The sequence below is a fragment of the Acanthaster planci genome, linkage group LG08, assembly GCF_054643075.1.
Source record: "Acanthaster planci isolate LZ-2023a linkage group LG08, COTS_SCS, whole genome shotgun sequence".
Taxonomy (NCBI): Eukaryota; Metazoa; Echinodermata; class Asteroidea; order Valvatida; family Acanthasteridae; genus Acanthaster; species Acanthaster planci.
The window spans coordinates 16,973,056-16,985,838 of NC_141784.1; the positions used below are offsets into that span (position 1 = coordinate 16,973,056).

Sequence of the window (12,783 nt, forward strand, 5' to 3'; positions counted from 1 at the left end):
TTTTTAAACAAATGAATACAAGTTTATGAAAACATTTAAGCCTGTTTATTTATTATTAATTTCTGATCACACCAAGGGTCTCCAACAAGACTTTAAGTCCATCTAAAATCAATCCCCAGATAAAATGATGGAAAATTGAAAACAGACAAATAAAAAGCATTGTCTAAATCCTTCAATAATTGGAAAACAAATAAATTTTATTCGCCCTCCTTTGACACGGCGTCGGGGGAGCAAAAGACTAAAAGATAATTCATGAAAAAAAGAAAGAAAGCAAAACCCCAAACGAAGAGGAAACCCCCGTATCTCCCATATCCTGGCATTATAACGCATGCTCGGCCGATGCCCATTGAAGTGTACACAATATGAAGATTGCGCTAAGGTAAGCCCCACAGAAATACTTCAATAAAAGAAAATCCATCAACTGACCACAAACGAAGACTGAACTCGATTGGACAGGTCCTTGGTCTGGCGCACAATAGTTGGTTAATCTTCAGACAAATCGAGTGTTACGTAAGACGGCCCAAACAGGACAGAGCTGAAAAGAAGGGCAATCCATTGGAAGCCCAGGAAACAACCCGAAGGAGAAAGTAAATACTACCGTGCAGCCAACGGTCTTGAGAAGGAAAAGATGCTGTAGCAAAATGATCTGATCATCCACACTTGTACCGCATTTTGATTTTTGGAGCAGCCCGTTAAATTTCAAAATGATGTTTCGCAGAAAGGTAAGCCGAATCCTCATGTTTATGTTACTCTTTGCTTTTAACGGTAACCAGGAGCAAAGAAGAAGCGAATAGACTTAAATGGTCACCATCATAAAGGACACTTTGTTGAAAGGGTAAATTAAAGTCTTCGACCGGAGCATAAGGAATAGGACGAGAGGTGAGATGAGCCCGCATTTGAATTTGAAATCCAATCCAAGGCACTGAAGATTTTCGCTTGAGTTGCTCCAGTTGTTCGTATAATTGTGTTTAGTATAGAACGGGCATCGGCAAGGAATGAGTATCAGTAACACAAATTTGCTTACCATGCTAAGGAAAAACAAAATGTACGTATTGACAATTTTTAATTTCAGTAATATTTCCAAGGATGGATTGTGGATTTTTGCTCTGCCCGACGTGTATTAGCCTATAACACTGCATACTCAGTGTTTGCCCCCGAAGGCTTGTGGAAAAAAAACACAAGCGTACTCGAGTGGGACTTGACCTTGAACTTCCGGCTTACTAGCGCCGACGTCTTCACCAACCAGGAATATACCAATCAATGGATGCCAGAGATTCGAAAAAAATTTTTTTTTGCAGTTGTGTGGGGCGGGGGTTAAGTGTGTTATTCCAATTGGTGGAACTAGAATCATCATCACTTTCAATATTTTCCACATGATACATATATTGTGAAGACAATAGTCTGTATGGATGGAGACCCCTAGAAAGCATTGTTTGTCCCCAGTTATTAATACATTGTGTTAGATATAATAAAATATGAATAATCTGATGTTTTAATACATGTAGTAAGATGGATCATAACATAACATAACACAACATAAAGTGACGACACATAACAAAATGTAGAATCTTCAGAAACTGGCCTCACAATTGTCATTGTGCCCGTGTTTTGTTCTTTCACTACATTACTCTTTTTACTGGCTCTAACCTGAGGGAATTTTTTTTCACATTAAGTTCTTTCATTTTCTTCCATTTTTGTGTATGTTTTAATAGTTGACGGCCAAATATCATAGCCATATGCATTTCTTCTTGTGATTCTCCCAACTGCACGAATACCAAACGGTACATTGGGTGCTGTTTGATTTTTAAAAAATATTGAATTAAAAGGTGATACTACCCCTTCTAGTCGTAAGTATTTTCCCTTTCCTGTCAGTTTGCAGGCTCTAGTAAAGAGGCTGGCTTCACAAGACATGTACACTCATAAAATGAACCAAGAAAACTGGTCCTACTAGTATTCTGGAGTATCCTAAACTGGAGTATATTCAAATGACATTTATTTTTCACACCAAGAATTCTTGAGATAGATATTTACGTTGTCATTCAACTTTGAGAAAGCGAGTTACCTCCACCGTAAACTTGGCATCCGCTGTTCATTTTCACATCTTGAGTTTTACAATCTCCTTTTTTGGCTCGTGACAGATTTGCAAAAACATCTGCGTCTTCATTCTACCGACAGTAATAGTGTTCGGTCTTGTACTGAACTTCAGCGGAAACTGGTCGGTCGAGCAAACACAAAGCCAACCGCATCCTCACTGGGGTATAGGCAACGATTTCCCCGTCGACTACGACTCATATGACTCCATCGACGGTCACGTCCACGGACGAGGCAGTCTCTACGACCACGATCGGACAGATCCAAAATCTACTGGCGGCCACAAACGCTTGGAACCATCTTTAAAGTGGACTAATTTGTCAGCACTAGTTGCAAAAGGGACAAAGTTTAAAGTACAACGGGCTCTTTACCGTTTCGCACCAGAGGTAAGGCTACAGATTACTGGCCCGAGGTTAAGAGCAATACCTGTAATGACATCCAACCTTCTCAGGAACGATCAGTGCTGTAGGACTCGAGTCCAGGACTCAGACTCGAGTCCTGGACACCAGTTACCTTTTTTTCCACTCGGACTCGACACGAGTCACATTGGGAAATGACTCGGAATTGACCATGCTGACTCGGACTCAAGCTTGGTGACTCGTGACGCGAGTCATGTACTGTCCTGAAAAGAAAACCAAACACAAATTTACGAGACGAACGTAACATTTCTTCATAACGTAACTCAACGGCGGGAAATGGCATGCATGCGATAGTGCCCCGATAGAGCGCATGGTTCTGTCAAAGGGGCATTATGCGCCCACATCTAGCGGCACTTGCCAGTACGGATCATGTGTGCTTTAAAATAAAAAAAAGCTTCTGTTAAGGGACGGGTTGGGTGAACATTCGCTCTACCAGGGTACTTGATTCTGGGCCCTTGTACAAAAGGTTAATAAAGTAAAGTAATAACGTAAATTCAAAGTTTACACTTGGATTCTGTTTCTTTCTGATAAAAAAATGTAGGCCTAGCTTTTACTCCGTTATGAACCACAGCTCTTTGGATAGTGATTAATAAACCTGAACTATCTGAATAAAGATCTCAAGCAAAAACCACAGATTTTTAAGTATGTGCAGCAAACAAACGGCCGTGTAACTTGACTCATGACTCGAACTCGAAGGCTTGTGACTCGCGACTCGGACTCGACATTGGGGACTACAAAACTGGGAACAATTCAACCAAATGATAAGAAAACCGCCAAGTTCGTTTTTATTGTTCACGACGAAATGATAGAATCTGTTGTTGTTAACAGAACTCAGTCATCTAGAGGATTTCGCCGATTGAAGAAATTCACGGCGAAGTCAAAGCTTGTAATGCAAAAAGGTGATTTTATTGAGTGATGATTGACTTCATAGCGGAAAAGTTATATTCTCAAGTTATATCAACCCGGTTTAAGTTTTCACTGACTATATTCTGCAGGTTTTCGATACTTTCCCCACTGAGTTTCTTCCCGGCATCAAAAGTCCCTGTTGGCTGGACGTTGGTACCGAAGAACTCAAGTGCTTGCCGTCCTTCTTTCTGGCTGGTTTCCCGAAGTGTGGTACCAGCGACGTCTACAGCAAACTTTACCAGCACCCCGGCATTGTGCGTACCCTGAAGAAGGAGCCTCACTGGTGGACTCGGCAAAGATTTAATGGTACATTATGCAGTTGATGTCAGGCAGCTGGCTAATATAAACACTCAAACGTACAGAACCTTGGGCGGAACCCCTTCATTTCTGACCAATAACAAACCTATAGGATGTAAAGGTTATCTTTAAGTTTGTCAGTCGAGATCATTACACCAGTAGCAAACCATCCTCCACCCACTCACCCCCCATTTTTGAAAACGTTTGAGGGCCTGATTTTCCCCCTTCATTTTCAACAACAGGATCGTCGTTGGTCGACTATGCTGGAAATTTCCAGACCCTGGCAAAGAGAATTTCAGAGAGTGATTTGACATCCAAAACTCTTATTGCCGGTAAGGTTGTTTTCTTTCTCTTCTTCCCAATGAAAAGAAACAAGTTATTAGAAAACGCGTGGCTTTTCCTTTCCGACACGCTCAGGTTCCATCATTGATAATACCGGTACACAATGTTGGTTTCGAACGGCGCTTGCTAAAAACATTTGACAATGACCAAATAGCAAACTTTGGCTGATAGGGGACGCTTCTGCAGCCACTGCTTGGAAGAACAACCACTGGCGGTTTTTCTACCCCACTGCTGACGAGCCGCTGTACATCACAGCGGAGCTGATTCACCAGTTTCTACCAAAGTCCAAGATCATTTTCCTCCTCCGTGACCCAACCGAGCGGTGAGTATAACCAACTCTACATGTACATGCCACAAACACATCCAAGTGTGTATTTGCCTGCAACTGGGGACCCCCATTGTTCCTCCTTCGTTTGTACTTTAACTTTTTTAGAAGACCACCCGTATGTTTTGTACACAGTTGTCAATCTGTCAATCGGGGACCTTATTGTACGCTATTGTTCAGGGTCCCCAATTGAACGCAGAAACAAACTCACCCACGCCCAATCTTAAGCGCTTGCAGGTGTATGAGCAAAGGCAGAACCTTCAGGTGGAAACCAAAACATCGTTAATGGACCCAGCACGCTCCATGAACTGACAATGATCTCTGGGTGGTGAAAAGAAAAAGACCACGCCCCTGATACAAATGGACTCTAAAGGCCTATATATATAGGAATCAAAGAACGGTTGTTTTACCGTTTGAAGAAAAAGGAGATGAGGGCAAGCAAAGACTGAATAATCTTTTTAATCTTGTGCAGTAGCATGGTCTAGGATGTCAATTTTGTTGATGAAATTGTCGCAAAGCATTTTGGATAGCCTACAACCATTATCAATATACAAGTACCTGCTTTCCATGCGCGGGTGTCCAGGAGGAAGTGGTTGCGCGGGTCATCAGGCAAACAAATACAAATCAAATGGGAACTCGCATAATCATGTGTTTCGAAGTAACTGGATTTCTCCGGTGCCCTTGCAGCATGGGGGCAGAGGTGACAGCAAACTGTATAGTCAATCATTGCAAACTATTCTGCTTTATCCTAATGGTTGCAAAATCACACATCAAAAAAGTTCCAATGAATTTAGCTGTTTGATTGATTAGTCAGTTTTATGCTTCATTTATGGGCTTTGGAAGATTTAACCGCCAAGATCATCAAGCAGTCAATCCGTTGTTTGAGAGGGAAGACTTCATTTGAATCTTCGAACTCACATCATTTGCGCACTAGTCTCTCAATTATGTGAATTGGTGTTTTCATTAAAAAAATTCTTCTTTTGATTTCATCACTCAGAGCCTTTTCAGATTACCTGTACATTAACTTCCTACAGCGGCGTAACAGTGGGTGGAAGTTGCCGAAACTCAACTCCGTGACCTTTCACGCAGATGTTTTGGTTTCCATAGCAACGTTGACATCTTGTCTCAACAGAGGGAATTCTATGCGTGCTTGCTCGTATGACTGCACTGACACTTTACCTACGGTAAGTTTATACGTTTGGGAAACACGGAAGAATTTTTGTGGATTTTAATTTCGCATGGTGTTTTCCACATAGTCATTCCAGTGGGTTAGACTGTAAAACAAAGGTGGTAGAAAACTTTGCATCGTATTATTTGAGGAAAAAAACTAGTTGAAAATTTGACTCAATAGAAAACGGGTAAAAGAAATTGACAACGCTATATATTCGTTTTCATAACTCTGCAGCGCAAAGGACGCGCGAACCCACACTGGTAACAAGATGCATGTAATGAGTAATTTCCAAGTAACAGAGTAGTTGTAGGGAAACTATGTTACTATTTAGCTCCAAATTCACTATTTGATTCGTTTGTGTGAATTTGATATCATTTCCAAACAGCGGATAGCAGTTGGTCATTACGTGGTGTACCTCCGTGATTGGATACAAGCTTTCCCACGTGATCAGATATTTGTGCTGCGATTGGAGGACTGGAGCGACAACTGCGAAAAATGGCTTCCAAAGTTGTACAAGTTTTTAGATCAAGGTAATGTCGCGAGTGTAAAGTATATGTATTCTGTTTTCTTGTGTAACTTGTGTGGAAATTTTAAGTGTTGGTAAACACAGTCTTTCAGTGACTGTACGCTTTATTTTTATATTGAGGTTGGTTCGTTCTGCGCGAACGTAGGCCTACCGGTAAGTCCACAGAGCCTTCCCTGCAAAATGTGCTGTTGATAAAGAAAGCGTGATGAATTCACCGATCCCACGTAATACGGGCGATTCACAATAGTGCGCCTCCAAGAGTTTTCAACGCGTTGGCCAATCACGATCGCGAAATCTGTCGACCCTTTAATCCAAACGCGCATTGGGTGATTGGCTAACGCGTTGCAAACTTTTGGTGGCGCACTATTGTGAATCGCCCGTATTAGATCATGTGGCTCATCAACTCATGCCAATTTGCGCCGAAATGCTTCCCATGTTAGTGGACGTCTCAGTGGATGAGATGCAAAATCTACACTTGCTCCCCCCCCCAAAAAAAGTCCCCATAGGAAAGAGACGTCGATTTTGTGGTGTTTCTTCAACCGTTTGTGATGATTTTTCACCACCATTTCTCTGCCAGTTTGTGCTTTGTCCATATAGAAAAAAATACAACATCGATGGCCATGACGTCACAAATTGGCGTTCATAGTCCCTTTAACCCATTATAACACGCACTTATTTTGCTTTTCCCCCCTCTTTAATATCACGGAACCTCAGAAAAACTTAGTGACGACACCATCAGCCAAATTTGCAAGAAGAAGATGAAAAACTCTCCCCGTTACAGTCGGGGGTTCAGAGGGGAGTTACAGAACAACACCAGGGAAATCTTGGACGCTTGGTACGGCCCACTCAACAAGGAACTGGACAAATTTCTACGCGATAATAATCTGTAGATCTTGGGACGCGGGAACGGAAGTTCATAGTGTCTTCGCAAATGCGAGCATGAGTATGACGTTTGAAGTATAGTGGCTGAAAAAAAAGTCGCCGAAGTTGAAATATGTTAAAATGTTGCGAATTCGCTATGCAAATAGCCATACGTTGCAAATTCGTGTTTTCATTGGCCTTTTGGGCTTCTAGATGTTACGAGAACTTTAGACAGGAGGGGAGGCAGTCAGCTTTAGGTAGAAGCTTTAGGCATGGTGTTGCCCAAAAGGCTTTATCATGGTCCTTCTAATGTCGATCTTATTTAGGAACGACCTTTTTTTAAGATCTCGAATGTAACAGCAAACTTTTGCAGTGTTTCTTTAAATTTTGCCCATGCACAGCCTCAGTATACATGTATTTTTCCCGATTTTGTCTGAACAAAGAGATAAAAAATAATCGAATAAAAATGACACAACAAATATCTTTCAAAAATTGTGCCAGGAGGATCTGCCTTGTTTGGATCCGTATATTGAGAGATTAGAATAATAACAACCAAAATATAATATCCTGCGAGGATTATAATTTGTAAGTGTCAATGTAATAATGTTACCGTATGATTCCACGGCCACCTGTCCGCAGTAAACGGACATACGAAAATCTGATTCCTGGATCCCCTGCTGGATGTGCCTTCCGCAGGAAACACAGAGATCTTTTGCCAATCCCGATTGATTAAGCTTGTGCGTTACAGCCTGCCGCCGTTTGGGAGACAAAAGAGTGCTATTAACGATTATTTTTATGTCTGAACTCTCCACACGGTTTTTGTGACTACTAGTTTTGTAGCTTGTGATGTGTTTAATAAAGTTTTTTATTTTGTTTTGAAAAGATACAAGTACTACAATTACGTGAGCTTGAACACGTGGAATGGTATTGAAATTACATGTATAAATAAAAATAGTAATAAAAAGTGTGATGAATCGATGTCAGAGTTGAATGATTGAGCCGGTTGTGCTCCTAGATTTGTTTTACTCCATAATAAACTTGACACAATGAAACAGCTCAAAATCCTCCTTCTTTTGACAGCTTTAACAAACATGATTACCAACCCGAATACCAGGGAAAGATCATTTAGGTGCGCCAGTGTGAAACAAGGAGGGTGACAGGAGACACGCCCTTCAATTGTACTCTACTTTAATCTGGAGGTAGAGAAGACCCATCGAGTGTTTCCTGAGAGTTACAAGTGTCCCCCTCGAAATTAGATCATAGTTATCATACTTGTCAACAATGTCAGAGTGTCTGAACCAAACTGTACGACACACAAGACACAAGTGGCGTAAGTACGGTGTGCTTGCCCTACATACCTACAATGAGGACTCCAAAGAAACGAAGTTAACGTAACTCAGGGTTGGAGGACGTTGTGTGCGCTCACAAAAGTCCACACAGTGTCTCTGCCTTGTTAAATGAAGAGGGCTACTGTATAACTACAGGAGAGCGAAGGATTGTCCACACACATAGCGTTATGTAAACGACATGGGTGCCCCCTGCTCCCAAATTTTGAAAGAACTACCTACATGACATTGTACCAGTCGCAAGTCACTTGCTTAATTTTCAGCCCCCCCCCATCCCATTGTGTGCACTCTTGGAGCCTCCAAGAGTTTCACTCTACCGCCACGGTACACTCAGCGCCGTTTGGAATATTAAATCGATCGAAATAATTATCAAAGTTTAAAGCGCTTGCAAGTTTGCAGACTGAAAAGAAATACGTGCGTAATGCTTTTCCACATTATGATGTCATAACATGCTAAACGAAAAGGAGCGCCGGGTGCAGCGAGCGGGGGTCAAGTGATATGTTTCCTCGGGCATTGCTGGATTTCTTCAGCATCCTTTGGGGCATTTTAGGAGCCAATTTCAAATAATGTTCTTTTTTTTCACCAATTACGGTGTATCATAGCAACGTTAATCAGTATATCGACTGGACATTCAATCCGTACCTGAAAGGAAGAGGATTTTGAAAAAGCCTGTCCTGCTCAACCCGGACGGCGTTTTACTCCTTTCATAAAACTGACGCGGCAATGTCAGGTAACACTGCCTTCACTTTGGAACTTGGGTAAGTCAAAACTTCAAAGGTCGGGATACTAGAATACCTAATAGTTTTGGTGTTTTTTTTAGTATTCACCGCCGAAAGGTCAGTGATGGCCGCACTTCACAATTCGTGCGTTGGACCTACCCAAGAGCTTAGATTTAAAAGATTAGTGCCGACATCGCTACAGAGCCACCGCTGATCCAGCTCTTCTGTTGTCCACGCCCGGCAGGCAGCGCCTTCTTAATCCATGCGTCATTCCGATTGACCAATCACAGCCCAGGAGTAGGACTGCCGCGCTTACCTACAAGGAAAACCAACCAATGTAAGCACTCAAGATCCAGACGTGTGACTGATCAAAAATGGGACCGCGGAGATAAGCATGGGGGGGGGGAACAATACTGCCTCACGCCTGCATCAGAATCACAGAAGCTATCATTCCATTTTTGTACTCAGTTCGACAAGGACGTGACAGCACATAGCTCCACGGGATTGCCTTATTCTAGGGAGAATCTGTCGTGTTTTTTTGCAGTCAGAATTTTATTCCAGAACCACCCTCACCATGAAATCCACGATTAATGAGATATTCCATGGGTTCAAACCTGTTGAGGGCAACAACCAAGCATTTGATGAACAGGATGGTAAGTACGGTGTACGTTTTAATTTGACCATAAAGCCGCCAGTAATTGTCTCATCAAAGCACGATGCAAATTAGAACACGGAATAAAGAACTGAACAATAAGACAAGCTAAGAAAACTGCTGTAGAATCTTATCCCTGATGTTTCACCAAGGACAGGTCCAGAACAACATTGTCGGGGCGCGAAACCGGTTTTCAGGAGGCCCCCAAATTTGATTTTTTTTTCCAAGTGACTTTTATGGCCTGTTTGATAAGTGAGGCTACGTTTTAAGACTTTTAATACACTGTTTGAATGAAGGGAAACGAACTGGACCCAAACATTCACCTTTCTCATTATTTTTTAAAACGAATTTGGGGTTCCTTTTTGGGGTGGGGACCATGGTCTCTATTGCCCTCTTTCCGATCCACCTTTGTGTACCACAACTCTGGACTTTTAATGTCAGAGGCCACTCTCCACAGTCGAACCCAGAACCAAGTTTTGGAGCCATTTTTGAGGGCCCAAAGGTCGGACATTCTTGATGTACCCTTTTCTGGCTTAGGGATAAGGCAAAACTTTGGGGCTTTTTACACGCTTTTTGAAGGGAGGGAAGTCTCCATTAATTTTTGATGATGGATTCGCCAATATACAATGTCACCATCAACCACAATGTGCTATTCTGTTACGCCCCGTTCTTCTCTTTCAGGAGTTGACTTCAGCTCATCTGGTCTGTCAGCCGAGTCGGGCCTTGGCTCTACCTCCCCAGTCACTGGCGAGCTCTCCCCCTGTATATCACCCTTCCCCTTCACGCCGGAGCAGGAATCAGACTTGGAAGCCGTCTACGCCGCAAATCCATTCCTTGATTTCACGGGTAGAGACATCCTGGCGGATGCACTGAACGTAACAGAGGAGGACGTACATGTAAGTTGATTCTTGATTTTCTTTTCCAACTTGGCTTTTTTATTAGCTAGTTTCCTTATCCTTATGTCATGAATTCAATTTTGGGAAAACCGACTACATGTACGGATGACTGAAATTTGTAGACCTATCTAATGAAGTTAATAATTGTTCCTATAATATGCACCCAAATCTTGAAGGAATACATGTAAAGTGCATCTAGGATGACAAGCTCTCGTTTTGCTTTGCAACAGGCTTGGTTTATCCAGCGACGCTACATCGATAGCTACCTCCAACAAAGATCTTCTACGCCACACCAACTCTTCCAGACTTCGACCTCCGCACGACCTGTGTCATTCGAGATGCCCTCATCAACGACCATCAGCCCAACTGCCTTGACCTTTGCTGCGTGCGTCGGATGTCATCTACCGTGTCTACCGTCGGCCACAGTCACGGCCACATACACCCATGCGCCTATGACCCGCCAAGGACCGCGGCATTCAGCTACTGGGTCTGGAGACAGCGTCGGTGTGACAACGACAACGTGCCACCAAGCCCCGGTTGTCACTTGTCGGTATACGGCATCACTGTCTATGCTGTCAAGAAACACGTGTCGCCACCGGCCTGTAGGCTCAGTTTGTTTCAGAGGAGTGTCTCGTCTCTCTGGCTTGCTGTTAGCCAATTAAGCAAATAGCCATAAACTTACCTTTCGTCATCCACCATTTTATTAAAGGATCCATGAGAAGAATGTTCTTATAATCACTTTTTTGTGTGTCTCTGTACTCTTCTTGAATGTATGAAGACTGTGTGACATTTGTTTGAGTTACGTAAACTGAAAAGTGCACTTTTTCAATATTCCAAATTGATCAAGCATTTCTGGACAAGTGAGGACGCTTTTCTTTTGATGTAAATCAAGGAAGACATACGATATCAGTGTTGACAAAATCTAGAAATTTTCTGTACACAAATCAGTGCAACATTGAGGCTTGGTGGCTAAGATGACATAGTTTTGCTCATGAATATGCAAATTCGTTAGCATAAAAACCAAAACAGCTCCAAAATATGGGTTAAAATTGCAAAACAAAATTTTTAAATCAGGTAAATTGAAACCTGGAGGTGTAATTTCAAGGGTTTTAGTGCAATTTAGCAAAATACTTCTATCTTATGGTCCCACGCATACCATAGAGTCATATACCACACGCAGTTCGTTATTGCACAGTGGTTACGTTCAGTCTGAAATCCTTATCCCGAAAGATGCGGAGGAAAACTCTAGTTGTTGCTTTCGGAAACGAAATTTCCGGTATTTTTTCCATTATTTCTTTGCTTGTCCTCCAAGTTGCCGCCTGTGCCATGGTGCCACCTTGCGAATTTTTTTTTAGAAAAAGTTCATTTATCAGTTCATCTTATTCAAATAAACTGGCTCAACATCACTGTTGGACGCATACCTTCTTTCTGTTTCGTTATTACTGGTCTGTTTTCTCACAAAAAGTCGTACTTTAAGGATGTTTGTTTCACCTCTAGTTTCAACATCATGGTGCTCTCATAGACATAAAATTCCTGACAACATCAGCGGGCGCAAAACTGTACATGTTTATGTAAAGAAAGGCAATATTTAAAAAAATGGGGCAAACTGTTACTATTCCCCAATAGTTATTTTATTTGGTTCATTGCTCGTGACTATGAAAACGCAGGTCGAGCAAACTATGGCATATACTCATGCCCGCTGCCTTAACAGGGTGCTACGGAAAATACATGTAATCCTTTCCAAAACCCTTTAAAAGAAATCGCTATGTGGGAGTTGTCGGGTGCAGTCTACTAATTCAAGTGAGAATTTCTGGCTAGCTCATTAGCATTAATGGCCCCCAAAATGGTGAGAGTGTGCAAATCCTTGCCAGGATCAACTCCCAGGGACTTTGGGCTTTCGTCTAAGAGCAGAATGGCTAAAAATGCAGTTGCAAATGGTCACACCTGAAAAATGGCTGCAAGCAAATTCGGGGGGGAAAAAATCACTTTTCGAGGAGTTATTTTGTTTTGTGGGAATAACTAATGTAACCGGTTAACCCACCGAAAATTGAAAAGAAATTGAAAGATTAGGGACCAGACAATAATTTAATTTGTGTTTCAGAAACCTCAGGGATCGATGTTGGTATGCATGTTATTGGGCCCTGAACTGCGCTGATTTTACACTGTTTTCAGTGGGGCTTGAATTAGACTAAATCCTCCTGCCTAATAAACGCAAGTAAGCCTGGTACATTT

General features: G+C 42.1%; 2 protein-coding genes across 2 annotated transcripts; both read left to right on the forward strand.

Moving 5' to 3' along the window:
- Nucleotides 1-521: 521 nt before the first annotated feature.
- Nucleotides 522-7,912, forward strand: LOC110986590 (carbohydrate sulfotransferase 15-like). The gene is made up of 8 exons (XM_022248567.2): nt 522-722; nt 2,139-2,477; nt 3,506-3,722; nt 3,956-4,045; nt 4,227-4,377; nt 5,378-5,564; nt 5,937-6,081; nt 6,792-7,912. The coding sequence occupies exons 1-8, from the start codon at nt 705-707 to the stop codon at nt 6,965-6,967; spliced, it is 1,323 nt and encodes a 440-aa protein (XP_022104259.2). The 5' UTR covers nt 522-704; the 3' UTR covers nt 6,968-7,912.
- A 78-nt stretch (nt 7,913-7,990) lies between these two features.
- On the forward strand, nt 7,991-11,969 carry LOC110986599 (uncharacterized). The gene is made up of 3 exons (XM_022248585.2): nt 7,991-9,656; nt 10,337-10,551; nt 10,782-11,969. The coding sequence occupies exons 1-3, from the start codon at nt 9,578-9,580 to the stop codon at nt 11,211-11,213; spliced, it is 726 nt and encodes a 241-aa protein (XP_022104277.2). The 5' UTR covers nt 7,991-9,577; the 3' UTR covers nt 11,214-11,969.
- The last annotated feature ends 814 nt before the right edge of the window (nt 11,970-12,783 follow it).